The 18,803-nt window shown below is 44.1% G+C and overlaps 2 protein-coding genes across 3 annotated transcripts in view; both read left to right on the top strand.

The window, feature by feature from the left end:
• The window catches only part of SEC24B (SEC24 homolog B, COPII component), a 99,985-nt gene extending 93,691 nt beyond the window's left edge, over nt 1-6,294 (top strand). The window contains exon 26 of the transcript XR_013345889.1: nt 5,993-6,294. The gene's annotated coding sequence lies outside the window, so the exon portion shown is untranslated. The remainder of the gene's footprint in view (nt 1-5,992) is intronic.
• A 7,080-nt stretch (nt 6,295-13,374) lies between these two features.
• MCUB (mitochondrial calcium uniporter dominant negative subunit beta) overlaps nt 13,375-18,803 on the top strand; it is a 74,361-nt gene continuing 68,932 nt past the window's right edge. Inside the window, exon 1 of one of the 2 annotated variants that reach the window (XM_077815133.1) lies at nt 13,375-13,802. Coding sequence is in view for 1 of the 2 variants with exons in the window: in XM_077815132.1 (XP_077671258.1) it covers nt 13,689-13,802 (114 nt within the window). In the remaining variant the exon portion in view is untranslated. The remainder of the gene's footprint in view (nt 13,803-18,803) is intronic. The other variant, XM_077815132.1, reaches the window with a different exon arrangement.

Consider the following 18,803-nt stretch of genomic DNA (forward strand, 5'->3'; position numbering starts at 1 on the left):
CAGGAGCTCAGGGGCCGTGCAGGAGGGTTCTGCGGGCCATAGTTTGGCCACCTCTGCCCTACATGTTGTGGCTGAAACCCAGTTAAAATAGGGCCTCTGTCTGAATGGAGACATTCTTTGGGGTACTAAGGTACTGCAAAGAGATTAATTCAAATTGTGAGGTTGCTGCATTCAGAAGACTGTCAAGAATATAGTTCTGCCAAATCATTTAGGGTTGGAGTTTAAATTTTAGGATGAAAGTGACCTGTCTTTCAGCTGCAAAGCAGTACAGAGATACAAATACTTCTGTGTAGTGGACTGTGTATTTTGTCTTTTGAGAGCATTTTAAGTATTTTATTACAAGATTGTTCCTCAGACTTCTTGTCAACTGCTGGAAGTGGCCCACCTTGATTATCACTACAAAAGGTTCTATCCCTTCTCTCCCCCCCCACCCCCGCTGGTAATAGCTCACCTTAAGTGATCACTCTGGTTACAGTGTGTATGGTAACACCCATTGTTTCATGTTCTCTGTGTATATAAATCTCCCCACTGTATTTTCCACCGAATGCATCCAATGAAGTGAGCTGTAGCTCACGAAAGCTTATGCTCAGATAAATTTGTTAGTCTCTAAGGTGCCACAAGTACTCCTCTTCTTTTATTCAGAAATGCTTTTCTATGAAGGAGAAAAACATCCACCTTTCCAGATGAAGGGAGTCATAGACTTGAATAGAGGGACAATGTGTATTGAAGCTAGTGTTTGGGACTCTGAAGGAGAAACGAAGTGGTATAATGAGGGTGATTCCTTACTACCAGTTTGAAATACATTGTGTTTCTGTGCTGGATGGAACTAGTGTCTTTCGGCTGAGGAATGAATAACAGCGATGTCTTCATTTAGTAAGGGGGTGTCTTCATGGCCACTGGCAAAGCAGTAATAAAAGGGGGTAGAGTTAGCAGGAATATAGTGAATGTAGGTCTTTACTATCAAGGTTATGGCAAACAACCACAGAAATACAAAATATAAGATCTGCTAATATACAGTAACTCCATCCAGTATAAATAATTGCTCTTTTTTGGCAACTGAATACTAATGTATTTGGAGGTGGAGTAAAAATGTTGCTTTGCAGCAAAGGGAGATGGGAAAAATTCAGGTTTAATTGCCAATAACTTTTCTGAAGCAGAGGCCTCTTGCTGCAGCCGCTCCATTGTAGTCCAGGAAGGAAAGTTCATATTTATCAATCAAACTTTGGCCTGATAGCAAAAGAACCATGATCCACTAAGGGAATATGTGTGCATAGCCTGCAAGACTGAATCATTGTTGACAGTGGTAGGACATTCATTATATGGTATGTCTGTTTCAACAAAATTATAAAGCAAGTGTCTATTGTAGTTCCATTTTCTCCATTCCTTTGTCTATTATGTGCTCAGTTAACTGAAATTTTCTTATTCTAGAATAAAAATGACTGTTTGAATACCTCTTTTTGAGGGCAGTGGCAAAAACAAAGACTTCTGGGGGTTTTTTGTAAAAACTGAAAAGAAAGGAAGGGCAGATTATCTCAAGTTCCGGTTTCTCCCTAAAGTGTTCGCCTAAGCTGCACTTCATTAATGATGCATCAAGTTTGAGTGCATCCAGGCTTATCTCACCACACACACACCTGCTTTTCCCTAGTTCTGTAATGCCCTTTAGTTCTGCTATTAGAATAGCTACATTGTACTTCTAGTACACAAGGCACTCACCTTCTGATAATACAGTAGCTCCACAAAGCATTGAGACATATTGGAATATATTTTAATGTTGCTGTAAATATTAAAACCATCTTTTTGTTGTATGCTTGCTGTTGACTGGCCAGAGTATAATAGAAACGGAGGCTACACATTCTCTTTTTTTGTGATATATTTTCTGGGTATTCCTTTCATTTGCACATTGTTTTAAGTGTATTTTGAAGCTGAAGTATTTTTAAAATACAGATTTGAATTCAATATTGCCTCCTTCCTCCAAAATGTAACTAATCCATGCACAAACAGCTGAGAAAATAGAGAGACATTTACTCCTGCAGGAGGATAGCACAACCATAATGTAATTATATGGTTGAAGTAAAGGAAACTAAAGTGAAGATGGAAAAGAGTGGGATGGGATAGGCAAAACAAAGGTAAAGTGTAGGTGGGAGAGAGAAGGAATTTTCAAAATTTTTGACTTTAAGTATTTTAAAAAAAATCATTGCTTTTATTAGATGTGTCCAAGAAAAGTCTCTTATAAGAAGTGCATTTTAGAGGGCCATGTCTATTCAGGTACAGTAATTCGTGATATATTTCCAGTCTCTATAGTATCTTCTTAGCAATGAATAAACCTGAGCATTTTAAATCTCCCTTTGAGCTGTGTGTGGGAGAGGCTCAATACACAAGCTAATATTTCCATGTTTACCTTTAGAAATGTGGTGTTTAAGCAAATATAGTTTCCCAATATGCTTTCACCTGAGCACAATCCCAAAATGTGCATACGTTCCTGTAGATTTCAAGCACTGCCAGGAACAATTTTGTGTCCAGAATTTTAACATGTTAATTGAAGGTTGGCGTCCAGTTTTTCCAGTTGAAGAACAGATAACACTACAAACTGTTTCCTTTATAGCATAGTAGGTGGTATCTTATTCTTGCTCATAACAATATTGTATTATGAGGAGTTGTGTCAAGGTCTGATTATCAGGCTTCCCAGGTAAGATACTAAATGTGTTTTGGAAGGGTTATTTTTAAATCCAATTTGACATTGGATTCTTTGAGATGTTAGAAATGAGCTCACTAATCCTAGCAAACAGCTTTAATTGCAGCTGGTCCTCTCTTCTGCATCCAGATTGTTTTTATTTTGCAGCTGCAGAAAAAACAAAAATTGTTACAAGCATAAATCAAATGTTTAGTATCCTTTGCTGTTCCAATAGTTCTAGAACATTTTTCACTATTTTTCTTTTTGTAATTTCAGATGTTCACATGTAAACTTTTATGTGGATCATTTTTGTGAAGCTTATTCCAAATTTTCAGAGTATGATATAGTACTGGATTTTGTGGAGCTGATGATTCTCAAACTGGTGTAGATACATCGATTTAAGCAAAGTTGCTTCTTATTTACTGAAGCGTAAGTGAGATCGGAATTAGTTCCTTCATTTTCAAGTCCATGTTAGAGTATATTTTATCTAAGTACCATTCACCTTTGCAGAATTGCTGCCAAATTGAATAAACACTTAAGTATGTGCTTAACTTCACTAGCCTGAGTAATTCTGTTTGAAGTCAATAGGACTACTCATGCTAATAAAGTTAAGCATGTGTGTGTTGCAGGACAGGGGCTTTAATAGGTATTCCATCTACATCTAGGACACAAGAGCCACACCTATTTGCCAGATTCTTCAACTCTGTGGTAGATTAAATTATATCCCTTTTCAATATGTCTGTTGGCAATTTGAATCCCCTATTTTGTAAACAAAGGAGAAAAAGTATCATGTAAAACAAGGTATAATTTGGGATACAGTAAACTTTTTAATTGTTCGATTTATGCAACATGGAGTAGGAAGTGAAGGGGTGGCATATTACTAATTTCAATATTATTTGCATATATCCCTAAAACTGAGATTAAGTAGATCCTAGTGGCAGAGTATCTCCCTTTATATCTTGTATGACTGTACCACAAATGTAATTAATCATAATTTTCAGAATTCAACTTGATCCATAAATATAATTTTTTAATTCAATTTGCTTTCCAGGTGTTAAAGAATGTAGGCTGTAGTTTGAAGTAGAAAGGAACAAGCGGCAGTCAAAAAGGCAAACGGGATGTTAGGAATCATTAAAAAAGGGATAGAGAATAGCTTACTGCCCTTATATAAATCCATGGTACGGCCACATCTTGAATACTGCGTACAGATATCGTCCCCGCATCTCAGAAAAGATATACTGGCATTAGAAAAGGTTCAGAAAAGAGCAATTAAAATTATTAGGGGTTTGGAATGGGTCCCATATGTGGAGAGATTAAAGAGGCTAGGACTTTTCAGCTTGGGAAAGAGGAAACTAAGGGGGGATATGACAGAGGTATTTAAAATCATGAGTGGTGTGGAGAAAGTGAATAAGGAAAAGTTATTTACTTGTTCCCATAATATAAGAACTAGGGGCCACCAAATGAAATTAGTGGGTAACAGGTTTAAAACAAATAAAAGAAAGTTCTTCACTCAGCCCACAGTCAACCTGTGGAACTCCTTGCCTGAGGACGTTTTGAAGGCTAGGACTATAACAGGGTTTAAAAGAGAACTGGATAAATTCATGGAGGTTAAGTCCATTAATGGCTCTTAGCCAGGATGGGCAAGGAATGGTGTCCCGAGCCTCTGTTTGTCAGAGAGTGGAGATGTGTGGCAGGAGAGAAATCGCTTGATCGTTACCTGTTAAGTTCACTCCCTCTGGGGCACCTGGCATTGGCCCCTGTCAGTAGACAGGATACTGGGCTGGATGGACCTTTGGTCTGACCCAGTATGGCCATTCTTATGTTCTTAAAATTTATCATAAATCCTAAGCACATATGAAGAAATACTTGAATGAAAAATGTATTGCTTTGTTCAATATATGAAGCAACCAGTTTTGCTGGTTTAAAAATGTATTTTCGAGCTTTCACATAGTATTTCCCCATCTACCACTAACTCCTCAAAGGAGGAACTCAGATTATTTACCTATATTATTTACCTGGTTTTCATAACTAAGGCAAAATGTAACCTGTGATATTTTACCCCTTTAAAGTATCTGTTGCACATTATATCTTGAGTTCACATTTGTTACTTTGCAGATTCATGTACTGCCCTAGTTTATCATATTGGGTGACCACTGTCATAGAGACACCAATGCATACAAAATTTGAATTGCATATTTAAGCTAGGTTTCAGAGTAGCAGCTGTGTTAGTCTCTATCCGCAAAAAGAAAAGGAGTACTTGTGGCACCTTAGAGACTAACAAATGTATTTGAGCATAAGCTTTCGTGAGCTACAGCTCACTTCATCGGATCCATGTATCCGATGAAGTGAGCTGTAGCTCACGAAAGCTTATGCTCAAATAAATTTGTTAGTCTCTAAGGTGCAACAAGTCCTCCTTTTCTTATAGCTGAAGCAGGCAGTTAAGTGTTTTGAGCACAGCATGTGACAGGATTCTTCTCTGAGCACACAGGAACCCACTACTTTGAAGTTAACATTCAATTTCCTATCCATACACAGGAAATCTAGTTACACTTATTTGCATAAGGCAATTAGGCATTAGAACAGAGTTAAGCTGTAGATAATATCCACTGAATGCATCCGATGAAGTGAGCTGTAGCTCACGAAAGCTTATGCTCAAATAAATTGGTTAGTCTCTAAGGTGCCACTAGTACTCCTTTTCTTTTTGCGAATACAGACTAACACGGCTGCTACTCTGAAACCTGTAGATAATATTAGTTTCCTACAGTATCTCACCTCTTTGATCTTAAGGTTAACTGAACACAATTAAGACATGGAATGGATTTAGCATCCAAAAGCTAATTTAGTCACACTGGTAAACTAACAGGATATAGGTAAACACAGACAAAAACACTTAACAACTATTGTTTGATTCTTATTAATAAAAAGTGAATGAGTTGGGGATTGCTAGCTTAATTAACATTTCTTTGATACCCATATGTAAGTGGATTGTTTTGATTACAATTGCAATGCCTCTTGTTAAATTGTTCTGGTCATATACAAGTTAGCTGGTTTAGCAGCACCACAATAATATTTAGTGGAAGAGAGAGAAAGCTGGCCAGGGTGGAGAGGATCTGGCATGCACACGATTAACCCTTTTTATAGGGCAATAATTTACAGCATGACGGATGGCAATTTCATTCTGCTCTACAGATGGTGGGAAAGCATAATAAAAATTCACCTGTCTTTTTGTCTCAAAATTTTGTTGAAAAACCTAATTGAAAAATCTAATTTTGATAAATGTTGGTAGCTCTAATAACTTATTTATAAATTAATTTTCTGCAGCCATGTTAAAGTACACTGAACCTCAGTGAGGACTATCTTCATGGCAAGTTGAAAACACACTTCCTTTTGGAGCCCTACAAGCTCTAATCTTCCACTAAAGAACATGGACTAAAAATAAATATTGTCAAACCAAGCAAAGCCGAATCTTCAAATATAGTGGAATAAAATGTGTATTAAACAGCTATTTTTTATACATTCTATTGCCTGTATACTTTGTTTATATCAGGGATCTCAAACTCAAATCACCAAAAGGGCCACATGAGGACTAGTACGTTGGCCCGAGGGCCGCATCACTGAAACCTTTTTCATACAATGATACAAAAGTATAGCAAAAAAGAAGAGTAATATAGTATGCTATTAAAAGTCAATGTATTAACTTTTTTAAAACTGTAATGCAAAGAGGGGTTTTAATAAAATATAAACACCTGTAACTATTCCTTATGTGGTCAGTAACACTGATAATGATCTACACTAACAGTCTATCAACATAGCTGTAATGGCAGGAACTTTTTAATGTAACTCTTCATACAAAATACATTGCCACTTTTAACAAACATTCTTCCCAACTATTCACAGCAAAGAACCATACATGCTGAACTTCATACCTCAGACTGCTCGTCTAGTCCATGAGGCCCTGCCTCTTTCCTCCCCTTCCTCACCCCCATTCTAACATCTTCCCTAAATCCCCTCCCCAGCCCCGCCTCTTCTCCACCTCCTCCCTGAGCGTGCTGCGTCCCCGCTCCTCCCTCCTGGAAAGTCCTAAGTGTGCTGGGAGGTAGGTGGAGGAGCGGGGGACGCGGTGCGCTCGGGAGGAGGGAGGGCCGGGGGTGAGGGGAGCTTGGCTGCTAGTGGAGTCGGTGCCTATGGTGGGCTGCACATCCCTGACCCGTGTTTGAGACCCCTGGTCTATATAGTGAGTATTTAGGGCCTGATCCTACCATCACTATCAAGTGTAGTGGTTACTACTGACTTCACAAAAGTCAGCACCGTATCCACTAGTACATTTGCCATATGACTTCAATAGGCCTATTTTCAATGCATAAAGTTAAGCATGTTCATAAAGGTAATTTTTTGGAAAGTTTAAGTGCTCTTAAATAGAGATTCAGAATGAAAGTCTGAACTGTCATAACTGGAGCATCTCCAACACACTGTGACGACAGATTGGTTCTGGGTGAGGAACACCTATGATTGTGTGAGGTACTGAGAAAAAAAAACAGCTCTGGAAGTGGATTCCTCAGGTTCCATTCTCAGACCACACCCAGATCATCAAATAGTATTGTAGGACCATATGAATTGCCATTCTGGATTTAAGCTCTAGGTCCATCTAGTTCAGTGACCTGTCTCTGACAGTGGCCTGTACCAGATATTTCAGAGAAAGGTATAAGAATGCAGCTGTAAGCAGATGTGGGATAATCTGCCCTATATTAGGTCTCATCCTGGTTTCTAATAGTCAGAGAGTCTTAAACCCTGAAGCATGAACTTTCATAGCTCTTCCACAATTTTTGTTAATGACTCTGGATATTCTTGTTATCCAAATTAATGTCCAATCCCTTATTGAACCTTGCTAAATTCTTGATTTTAATGATTTCCTGTGGCAGTGAATTCCACAGTATAATTGCATGCTCTGTGCAAAAGAATTTGGTTTTGTTGGTTTTCAGTTTCATTAAATGCCCCCTTCTTCTTTTGTATGAGACAGGAAGAACAGGAGTTCCCAATTTACCATCTCTAGACTATTCCTTATTTTATATACTTTTATCATGTCCCCCCTTTTCATCTCCTTTCTAAGATGATGATCTACATTTTTCAGTTTCTCTTCATACGTGTTTTTCAATACATTTGATCATTTTCATCACCCTTCTCTGGGCCTCCTCTAGTTCTGCAATGTCCTTTTTCAGATGAGGTGACCAGTATTGCACGTGGAATTTCAGATGAGGCCACACCACTGATTTCTAAAAGACATTAACTCTGAATTATTTGCTATCCTATTCCTTATGCTTTCTACCATTTGAATATCTTCTTTGCTTTTGTTGACCACAGCTGGATATCTAGTAGGGGTCCTCCTTGAGCTGTCTACAGTGACACCCTAATGCCTTTGAGTATACCTTTGCAGGGAGAAAATGTTCCAACATGAGTGTTTTCCTGGTGGAGTTGGTAACTATCCTAGCTAAACAAAGTACTAAAGGCCTATTTTATAGAAGTTGTTCTTGTCCTTGTTGAGACAAATGGTTAAGAACCTCAGGACTTGCCATGAGAAATAATACAAAGTTAGATGTAGCTCTTGAACTGTTTGCCCCTAAAGGACAGAAAGGGGGGGAAAAAAAAAAGAAGAAGCAGCAGAAGGGTGACTTGGTGTTATCAAACACACTTTGTGCCAGTTGCAAACAGTGCTGTCTGCCAAAGATAAACCTACTTTACTGGTGCCTCTCAACAACAGAAATTGGCCAAGATTTTCACCATGGCTTTCTTCCTTCCTTTCACAAATATTGTGCAAAATATAACATGCAGCTATAGTCTTAGGCCTGTTATTTTTCTTGCAGGTTACAACCTATTCCGAAAACATTCTACTGTTCTTTCAAACTGCTGGATGCAAACCTCTCTCCCCCTCCCCCACCCCCAACTCCCCCTCATTCTGCAACTCTTGAGGCTATCTGTCCATGTGGCCTGTGAACAGCTTCATTAACCAGTTCTTTAGAGCAATCCTTTAGAAAATGCTGGTTTCCCGAGACCAGAAATGACACTGAATGGTGAAGTTGCTCCAGGAACAGCTCCTCTAGCAGCAGTTGCTCATTATCATTATTCTGCTTCTTCTGCCATTGCTGAAGTTCCCACTGCTGCCGCTGCCACATCATCTGCTTGACTTTGAGATACAGCACAAGCAGCCTCTGGGTATTCACAGGTGCCAGCATAACAGCGTGAAGCACTGTTGGGTCCATACTGGTTTAAACCCTCTGTACAGACAAGCCCTGGTAGTTTTGTTTGCCCATTGTGAAAATACACTAATTGTTTTTGAAAATCTAGGCCTCTGACACTGAAGCTGCTTCTTCAAATTTTAGCCACAAGGATTATTTGGATCAAATTACAGCAGTAAGCAAAGCAGAGGCCCGTTTTAGGTGTGAGTGAAACAGTTCGTAATCAGTCGAGTTGTGTCCTACCTCTAAAATGCCATTGTGACACTTTGGGGGCTCACACAGATCAACAGGCGTTCTGTCACAGCCTGCCCTGTAACCCTTAGTGCTTCTGCACTATGCAGCTTCAGCTCACCAGCAGCATGCTCACAGCACAATGGCCTGATTCTGGCTTCCACCAGCCTGGCTACTCCTTGCAGGGTAACACCAACAGCCCTTCCAGTCCTGAGTCTCCCCCAAACCATCTGCCCTCCACTGTCCAGTCCCTCTCCGTGGATACACACAGTTATTCAGTTTGCTGCTTCCAAAGAGACAGAGCACACATCAGCCTGTTAGTTTAGCTGGGGACTTCACCCTTCATTTTATTACACAGCTTTGAGAAGGTTTTGTAATAAAATAAGAATAAGTCTATTAACAAAGCACAGATATTTAAGTGACAAGTAAAAATAGAAGACAGAGATATGGTTACAAGTACACACAACAAAACAAAACATGCTTGCTAATGCCTAAAACTTAACTTTGGCAAGTTATCTTTATCTAAGGAGGTTTCTCCCCTATAGTCAGTTCCAGCTACTCTTTGTTTTCAAGCGAAGATGATCCACTCTGTATGAGCTCATAGGGTTCTGCTCCCTCTTTGTCCCCTAGGTGATAGATGCCAAAATGGCTTTCTGTTTCACCTTACATTTTCCAAAGTGTATCTGTTTCAAGAGCCACTAAGGCTTCCTGGGGGTGCAGGCTCCATCCTCATTTGTGATGGTTAAGTTGTCTTTCTTCCTCCTACCCCACTTGTTTATCTTGATGCCTTTGTTTACATTCCATGTAGATGTACTTTTCATTGTCCTCGGAGATATTACCTAATTCAGTTTACATTGGAGACACAGGAAACCAGGCACAATAGCATTCCTTTGTCTAGGACTGGCTGGCATTATGCATTGTTTGCAAAACACCTTTTAAGAATGTATTTCCAGCAGACATCTATAGTTCTTTATACACTGCCTGTATATATATCGCACAATATTAATGACCAGCATGTTACCAGTTTGCAGATGATACCTTACGTCAGTGCTTCTCAAGCTATCTGATGTGGGGGACCAGCAATTTTTTTCCCCAATGTGCACGCAGACTGGCAGCTGATGGCTTCCGGACCACCACTTTGAGTAGCACTGCCTTACATCACACCTTTTAGCTCTTAAATACAGATTATGACAACAGTGTGTTGGGGCAATGCGTGCAAGAGGCCTGATGTGAGGGACTGTATGGTGTGGGGTGCCCTCTGCCCGTTGGCAGTCAGGAACTCCCTAGGTCATAATTGTACTACTGGGCATGATAATCACATTCTACAGCGGGGAAAGCGTGGGAAAGAAAGAAAGCAGCTCCCATCTCTGGGATGGAATCTTTGTGTTGCCGAGTCAGTGCCAATCTGGCATGGCATAGTGCCCGATTAAAAGATTTGGGGGACTGTTGATTTTAATATCCTGTCAATAGCTGCAAAAGAAGGGGGTGGGATGCCCCCACATGAGGTGGCGATGCTTTTCTACACAGGTGCTTCCAGGTGAGCATCCACCCTAAGAAAACACTTGGCTGGGTGATAAGGACTTGTTTTCATTTTTAGTTTGGAGCTGAATAGCTGCTCTTTTCAAGAGCCACTTCTTCCTTTCTGGTGACCTCTTCACTTACTGAAAATGTATTGTGGCGGATCCACCCAACTGGAGCCCACACCTTACATACATCTACCTTTTCCTAATGTAAGGGGACTGTTGCCCCCTTACTAACATTCAGTGGGGGTGTTTTAGTTGCTAGCTCCCAGTACTAAAAGGGGGAAGGGTCGATGGGGAATCAGGACCCTGAGACTGACAGTCCCTAGGAACAATGGGAGAGGCCAATGTTCCAGGTCAGCCTGAATGACAGGGCGGGCAGACTAATCAAGGAGTCAGGAGGCCAGGGAGGTCCTGTCCTCCGTGTGGGCTGGAATTGCCTGGGTCAGACAGAGTGGGGCAGACCTAAGGAGAGAGCAGGGACCCAAGCTGAGCTGGGGAGCAGAGCTGTGCCAGATCCAGAGGGACCAGAAAAGCAGCCCAGAGAGATCAGACCCTGTGCTGGGAGCAGAGCTGCAGCCCCAAAGTCAGAGGCACAGCCCAGAGAGAGCAGACTTGCCCTGGGAGGAGAGCTGCAGCAACCAGAGCCAGAGGGGCCAGAAAAGCAGCCCACGAAGCAGGTCAGTGATGGGAGCAGAGTCACAGAAGCAGCCTGCAGAGCAGACCTGTCCTGGGAGCAGAGCTGTAGCAACCAGAGCCAGAGGGGCCAGAGAAGCAGCCCAGGGAGCTGGAGGCAGAGTGGGGCTGGAGCTGAGGCAGAGTGGAGCTGGAGCTGGAGCTGGAGCCAGGTGTTGTGAGCAGCTGGGTAGAGCGTGGGGGACTCTGGGCAGTGGGCCCAGCACAGGGAGATGCCTCAGCCAGGAGGCTCTGCAGGCCAGACTTGGAGGGAGACTGGTAACCCTGACAGGGCGGGGGCAAAGCTGGGAAGAAGGGCCTTGCCACCTAGAGCCTGAGAGCCTGTGGCCACCACCAGAGCGAGTGTCCAACCTGCAGCATCCCTGCAGCACAGCCAGGGCCTGAGAAGGTGGCCTGGGACTTACAAGGAACAGACTGTGAACTGCCCGGACATTCCAGAGACACTGTTTGTGATGTTCCCTGCCACAGAATGGGTTGATGTGTTTCCTTTAACCTTTCCCATTTTCCCTTATTCTTTTTAAAATTAATTGTTGATTAAAGAACTTGCATTTGCTTCAAATTGTATGTAATGATCAGAGGGTCAGAGAATCCTGGGCCCAGCCTTGTTGGGGTTACGAGGACTCTGCCAGACAGGAGAGTGGAAGGGGAGTTCTCAAGGGCAGAGAGGCCACTGGGTAAAGGATGTGGAAGCGAGGACTCCGATCCTTTCGCTAGACCACTTCACCGGGGTAGTGCAGAAGCCAGGAAAGTTCCCCACAATAGCAGGACTATTCCCCCACTTACACTAAACTAGATCCTCAAACAATTCCCAGCAGAAATTGCCGTACTATTAATCTAACAATGCCATTCAGCCCCTCCTCCTTGACAGCGCTTTCCCTTCTTTGCCCTCTAGCGAGGCGGACTGCACAGGGTGACAATAGCAGGGAGGGACGAAGGGCTCCAAAAGTCAGGGAGGGGTCTCCTGAGGCACGCACAGCTTGTGCCTCGATGAGGAGCACGGGAAATGTGCAGACCCTGGCCTGTGAGCGCCGGGTGTGGGCGAGACAGGGCTGGCCCCCGCAGGTGGTCTGTGCAGCCTCTACCCCAAGGGCTCCTGCAGCCTGTTCCCCCAGTTCTCAGCGTTACTCAAATGCAGTCACCAGGAAGCCTTTTGTGCAGCCATAGACCTCCTGTGTGGTGACTGGGGATGGGGGAAAGCATCGGCCCCCTCACTCACTTCCTCTTGCTCAGGGATGCGCCACCCTGCACCACCTCTGGAGACAGGTGGGGCACAGCGCTGAAGGAGCAAGGTGAGTTCTTGACCTATAGGCGGCGGCACAATGGAGCTCAAGCTTCCACCCTGGGGTGGTTGGGTGGCGGGCTCAGGTGGCAGGACTCAGGGAGCCTGGCTGCGCAGACCAGGGCTTCAGCCATGGGGTTTGGGGCACCAACACCCAGCTCCAGCTGTGATGTTTCAGGTACTGACCCCCAGCTCTGGCCAGGCCCACGGGGCTTCAGGCTCCAACCTCCAGCCCTGGCTGCTGGACCCAGGGGCTAGACCCAGGTGCTGGCCCCCCAAACCCCAGTCTTGGGTGCTAACCTGGGCTCCAGCCGGTGCTGACCCTGGGCACTAAGCTGTGGCCACAGAACCTGACCCCCAGCCACACAGCTGCCGACCCTGGCTTGGGCCGCAGGACTCATCACCCACCCTCATTGCTCCTGGTCCTCGCTACCTCCCCTGGCTCTGCATCCGGCCCCCCATCACCCCTGGCCCTCGCTGATTCCCCCTCCAAGGCTTAATTTGCCCTGGGGCTTGTTGCAAAACATTAACCAATATGCAAATATCGCTTTCCACAGCATTATTTTTATTATTGACTCTGCCAACCACCACCACCACCACACCCTACAATAATAAAGGACCGGGATTTGGATGTGTACACGTACCTTTATAATTACTTTTCCTAAAGTCAATCAAGTATTTTAGGGGAAACGGTCGGTGCGGCCACCAGCAAGAGTTAGTGGCCGCACTCGGAGGCCACCGAAAAATTGTGTTGCGAGACCCGCGCCCCCTTTAGGCTGCCTGTGCGGAGGGAGAGTTTTGCCCCGCGGCTCGGTGCCTGGGGGCCGCCCGCAGCCGCTTCCGTGGCCCCACCAGCGGCCGCCCGGGGACTGGCTTTTTGTCGGCCAAACCAAAACCTGGGATCCGGAGGCAGCGCCCTCGCCTTTAACTCGTCGGCCCTTCAGCGGCACGAGCCCGCGGAGCCGCCGAGTCTCGGGGCCGGGCTGCGGGACGCCGCCGGGTGCAGCCGCCGCGCCTCATGAGCCTGCCCTAGGGGCGCCCCAGGCGGCGGGCGAAGCGGGATGCTGCCGCGGGCAGGGCAGCTGCTCCGGAGCGGCGGGGGGAGATGGCAGCAGCCCCTGTCCGTCGCGAGACGCGGCCGCTCCCTGCCGGCCGGGCCCCTGCCGGCTCCCCAGGTGAGGCGCGGCGGGCGGCGCGGGGAAAGTTTGCCTGGGGCAACTGCGGCGCTCGGGCCGCGCTCCCCTCCCCTGCCCGCCGCCGGGCTCCCGGGGCTGCTCGTGCCCCGCGCCGCGCCCGTGGGCCGGGGCCGGGCGCCGTTGTCCCCGGCGAGCAGCAGCAGCTTGGGGAGCAGAGCGTACGGGGCGGGGGGGGGGGTCCTAGGTCTGCGACCCCCCGGCGCGGACCCCCGCCCCCGCGCACAGGGGGCGACGGAAAGTTCCTCCGGGGCTGAACCGCGCGCTCCAGCCGCTGGAGGTGCAGCCCCGGAGGATGGGCCAGGCTTGGGGAAGCTGGAGTTCAGCCCCGGATCTGGCCGCTCCGGTTTGTGTGCGGGGCTGACGGGGCTCCAGCTGCAGGGGAGGACAGTGAAACAAGCGAGGTTGTAAGGGACTCATTGAAACTCACGCCCCGCCAAATCCTTCCCCGGGAGAGAGGCTACAAGCGCCTGCTTTGAGCAGGAACCCGGCGTGGGGCGGCGCTCGTGGCGGTTCAGGCGCACCTGAGGCAAAGGCATTTGGCAGCAGCGTTCCGTGCTTTGCTACGGGGAAGTCTGCCTTGCTGGGAGCGCGCCGCTTTTCGTGGGAGCGGAACTTTAACAGGCTCAAGCGAAGTGGATAGCGCTCCAAGCCTGCCAGAGGGAGAACATCGGTCTTGTGAAAGCTCACGTCAGGAAGCCGTCCGTCAGCGCAGTCTTTATAATTTTTCTACTTCCTTCAGCGTTGTTGCCCTGCTCCCTGATAGGCTGATGATGAATCATCAGTGCAATCTGTAGGAATAACAGTTGATTTGGCACAACTGTGTTATTTGTCTGTTGATAAATATCCTTGGAGAGAGAGAGAGAGGTGTGGTGAGGAGCATGCTGAAGAAGGGGAAAGTCTGAACTTAAAAAAGAAATCCTGTAAATAATTCCATTTTTATAAATAAAAGAAAAGGAGTACTTGTGGCACCTTAGAGACTAAGCAATTTATTTGAGCATAGACTAACACGGCTGTTACTCTGAAACGAGTTTTATAAATCAGCAAAAGACAAGACGTCTAAGGTTAAAATGGCCTGACCATGGTTCTTAAAAGCATATTGGCAGGGTTCGCCTTAAGGCTTTTTTTGTTGCTGTAATTAATAGTACAAACCCAGTAGATTACTGAAACTGAAGTTTTTTTACCATCATATTTAATTCTCCCCGTTTGTTTACTGTTTCAACCTAAAGCCAGAGTAGACCATAAAACTACACTATTTGTGGAAATTACAGTCACTTTGTTCAGTTTCTGTTCATAATCCTTACCAATTTCTGGCTCATAAACACTAAGATAGTGCAGGTTTCAGAGTAGCAGCCGTGTTAGTCTGTATTTGCAAAAGGAAAAGGAGTACTTGTGGCACCTTAGAGACTAACAGATTTATTTGAGCATAAGCTTTCATGAGCTACAGCTCATTTCATTTGATGCATCCGATGAAGTGAGCTGTAGCTCACAAAAGCTTGTGCTCAAATAAATTTGTTAGTCTCTAAGGTGCCACAAGTACTCCTTTTCTTTTTAAGATAGTGCAGTTGTTTCTGAATTTTCAGCACTGCAGGGGAGTGTTAATAATATTGTAAAATCTTGAAGATATTTCTCAATATTTCTCAAAATGATTTTTTTCCTTTTTTACACAAAAAATATACAAGTTAGCCATGCTGACAATGCAGCTTTAACTCAAATACTGTCTTTTGTATTTTCTATACTCAAATTAAGAAGGGTGCATTGACAGTGTTTCATTTTGATTAGGACCAGTTCAGATGGAATATTGTTTTCAGCTTTTAAATATAATCATGTTTTAAAGGTGGACTGAGAACTGCTAAAAGATTGAGCAAAGAGTGACCTGGTAGTCTAGGTTTGATTGCTGCAGCCTGACCTATTTACAGATGTAAGGGTCCTGCTGTGAGGATCTGACTGCAGCATCTGGAATGTCAGAATTCCCTCCCTGCTTACTTTGTCTTGGGAAGCAGGCTATTTCTCTGCGACGGGCAGGTTGAAAGAAGGGCTTTTTGGGTCAGTAGTGATGAGGTGAGGGAACCTGTGTGTGTATGTGTGTATATATATATATATATATATGGGGAATAGTATTGGGGAAACTAATAAACAGAAGCATACAGCTTGCTAGTTATATACCTTATGTTTTGCTTTTGCGTTCTTTGTCTATTACTGTTTACATTGCCTGTTGAGGCTGTCAGTAGTTCTTTGGGGTAGGGGCCATCTCATGCTACGTGTTTATACAGTACCTAGCACAGTGATGCCTCTGTCTTCACTTGGGCATCTAGGAGCTACTGTAATATAAACGGTAATGGGAGCATTGCTATGTGGGAGATCAGGTTTGGGAATGCTGCTTTCTGGATGAGGACAGTTGCGAAGGTAGCACCCGCAGCCCCAGGTGACTGTTATGGATGTCCGAGTGCAGCTGACAGGCTTTGAAGGGAGTTCAGCTCTTCACCAGGGAACTGATGGCTGTAGTAGAATGAGGCTTTGAGATTAGGAAGTTTAATGGAGACAAGGGTGAGAGAGAAGGGAGCCTTTGAACCCTACGATGAACGCTAAAGGCCATTGATGGTTCCAGATATATGAAGGTATCTGTATTGTGGATTTCATTTTTCTTCTATTTGAGGTGAACTAGTAGCTAGGAAATGCCATGTCCAATTACATGATGTGACTTCTGCTCCTGATTTCCCTGCCCTAAGTAGTAGCATTCTAGGTGTCCCCTCTTTTCTTTCTCTTCTAATCTTGAAGCTGTTGGGGAAATCCATTTGGGTCACCCTTTTGAGGGCTGTGGTGCCCCATTGCTTTATTCTCAAAGGGCATTAAACTTGTAAAAATTAGTCAATTAAATCCCCTCCCAAAAAAGTATAGTTTTTAGGTACCACACCTATTCCTGAGTCCCCCTGTCAATTTATGTGCATTCAACTGGTATTTTAAAATGGCTTTTCTTTGTCATGTGTGGGAAAATCCACAGAAAAAAAGTTGAAACTGACTGTCTCAACAGGGAAACAATTAAATGGACTGTGCACAAAGTGCTGTTAAATGCACTAAGTAAACAAACTGAAGGCTAGAAACTTGTAATTATTAATTATTTTCATTTGTACTAACCTTAAATGTTACCTGTAAAATGAGAAAATTAAAAAAATCACTCTTCTGTCTCAGTATTTTAAGTTAGTATCCCTTTAAGAAATCTCTTTTAAAAACCCAAGCCACTGTCTATACAAAAAGGGTCAAAATGCTATTTTTAAAAGAAAGGTCTGTTGAAAGGTACAGTTCTGTAGACAACATAGCCCAAGGTAACTATGTGACTGTGTACTAATAATCTGGAAGAAAGGAGACAAATGTAGTTGACAAGTTCCACTGTCAGGATGTTTTTAAATTTTGGCTATTAAAGAGTCTATCAATTTCTTTTAAAAAGTTTGCTCTGAGGAAGCTTGGCAAAATGTTGGTGCTCAACTCTCAACCTATTCAAGGACAAAATGTGTGTCTGGGACACGACAGACACATTCATAGAGGAAGTGTAAAAATTATGTTTGGTTTATTTAATTAACATATGCAAAGTTTCCCTTAACTGAATTTTCCTGATGCAGAGTTCATAAAGTCAGTTGAAAGCAATGAACAGAATGAACACTGGCTTTAAAGTGGGACGAAAATGGATGACACTCTGTCATGAGGTACAGGAAAACAGTATGGTCTCTGGCCATGTCTTCACTCGGAAGGAAGGTGTATTTGCTAATGTGTGCTGGTGGAGTTAAACCCTGGGAAGGAGCTTTTCCTTCCCAGGGTTTACCTTCACTAGCTAACACATATTAACCTGTACCCTCCTCTTCCCCCACCCACCCAAAAATAACCCCAAACCTGGGATAAAACTCTGCCCTCACATGCCTGCCTTTCCTTTGAAATTCACTGGAAGCTGTACACATGTGGAGAACTTGGATCCTAATTTAAACCCTTATTCTGCAGTCTAACTTGTGTTCTGTGGAGTGCAGAGGCTAGCTCATGCAAATCAGATTACAGGGTTATGGTCTTAATTTAATTTTAATTTAATTTAACTTCTGCAGGCTGTTTAGTGGAATGTTCTGAAGTGAAACATTGTTAGAAGAACAGAGGGATCTTAGTTTTTATTGAGGCTGGTCTACACTTAAAATTTCGATCAATCTAGCTATGTCACTCACAGGTATGAAAAATTCACACCTTTGAGCATTCCAGTTAAACCCACTTAATCCCCAGTGTAGATGCACCTAGGTTGATGGGAGAGTTCTTCAATCAACCTAGCTACAATTCCTTGGGGAGGTGGTTAACCCACATCGACGGAAAAACCTCTTCCATTAACATGGCAAGTGTCTATGTTAAGGGACTTAATGGTAGCATAGCTGCAGCTGTGCCACTGTGGGGCCTGTAGTGTAGACACACTCTTAAAAGTGCAGCTACTGTGTTTTCTTATAGAAATAAAATTTCATGCCTGGTCAAATTTTCTTCATGACTTGTATATTCAGAAGAGTTTAAATTCACCCCTCTTGCACAAAGCCTCTGATAGAATGAGCCCAGTTTGAGCTGAGCTGAGGTGGGTGATGGAATTCACAGGTGCGTAATCTGTTGCCTGTTCAGTTTGGGGCTTTACTGCAGCTCCTTCATACTGACTGTTCCTCCGTGTGCCCTTTTTGCAGGTGTTTCCCACCAGTGTTTTCACCTTACTCTGATATCTGTGGCTCTGCCTATAATGGCATATTATTCAGAGGCACTTCTGAAGTTACTTCCCCAGTGCCTACTGCAAGACTGCAGTGGTGCAGATCCTTGCAGGTTCCTCTATGACTGAGTGAATTTCATACTAAAAGGGAAGCTATATCTGGAATATTTGTAAGGTTCCTTGTCTCCATTTTTAATGGGAAATTGTGTTCCGCCATGTAGTATTTTGTTGGGCTGTAGGTTCTGAACTGAGTGGCATCTTAGCCACAG

This window comes from Eretmochelys imbricata, chromosome 4 (genome assembly GCF_965152235.1).
Source record: "Eretmochelys imbricata isolate rEreImb1 chromosome 4, rEreImb1.hap1, whole genome shotgun sequence".
In the NCBI taxonomy this organism is placed as follows: Eukaryota; Metazoa; Chordata; order Testudines; family Cheloniidae; genus Eretmochelys; species Eretmochelys imbricata.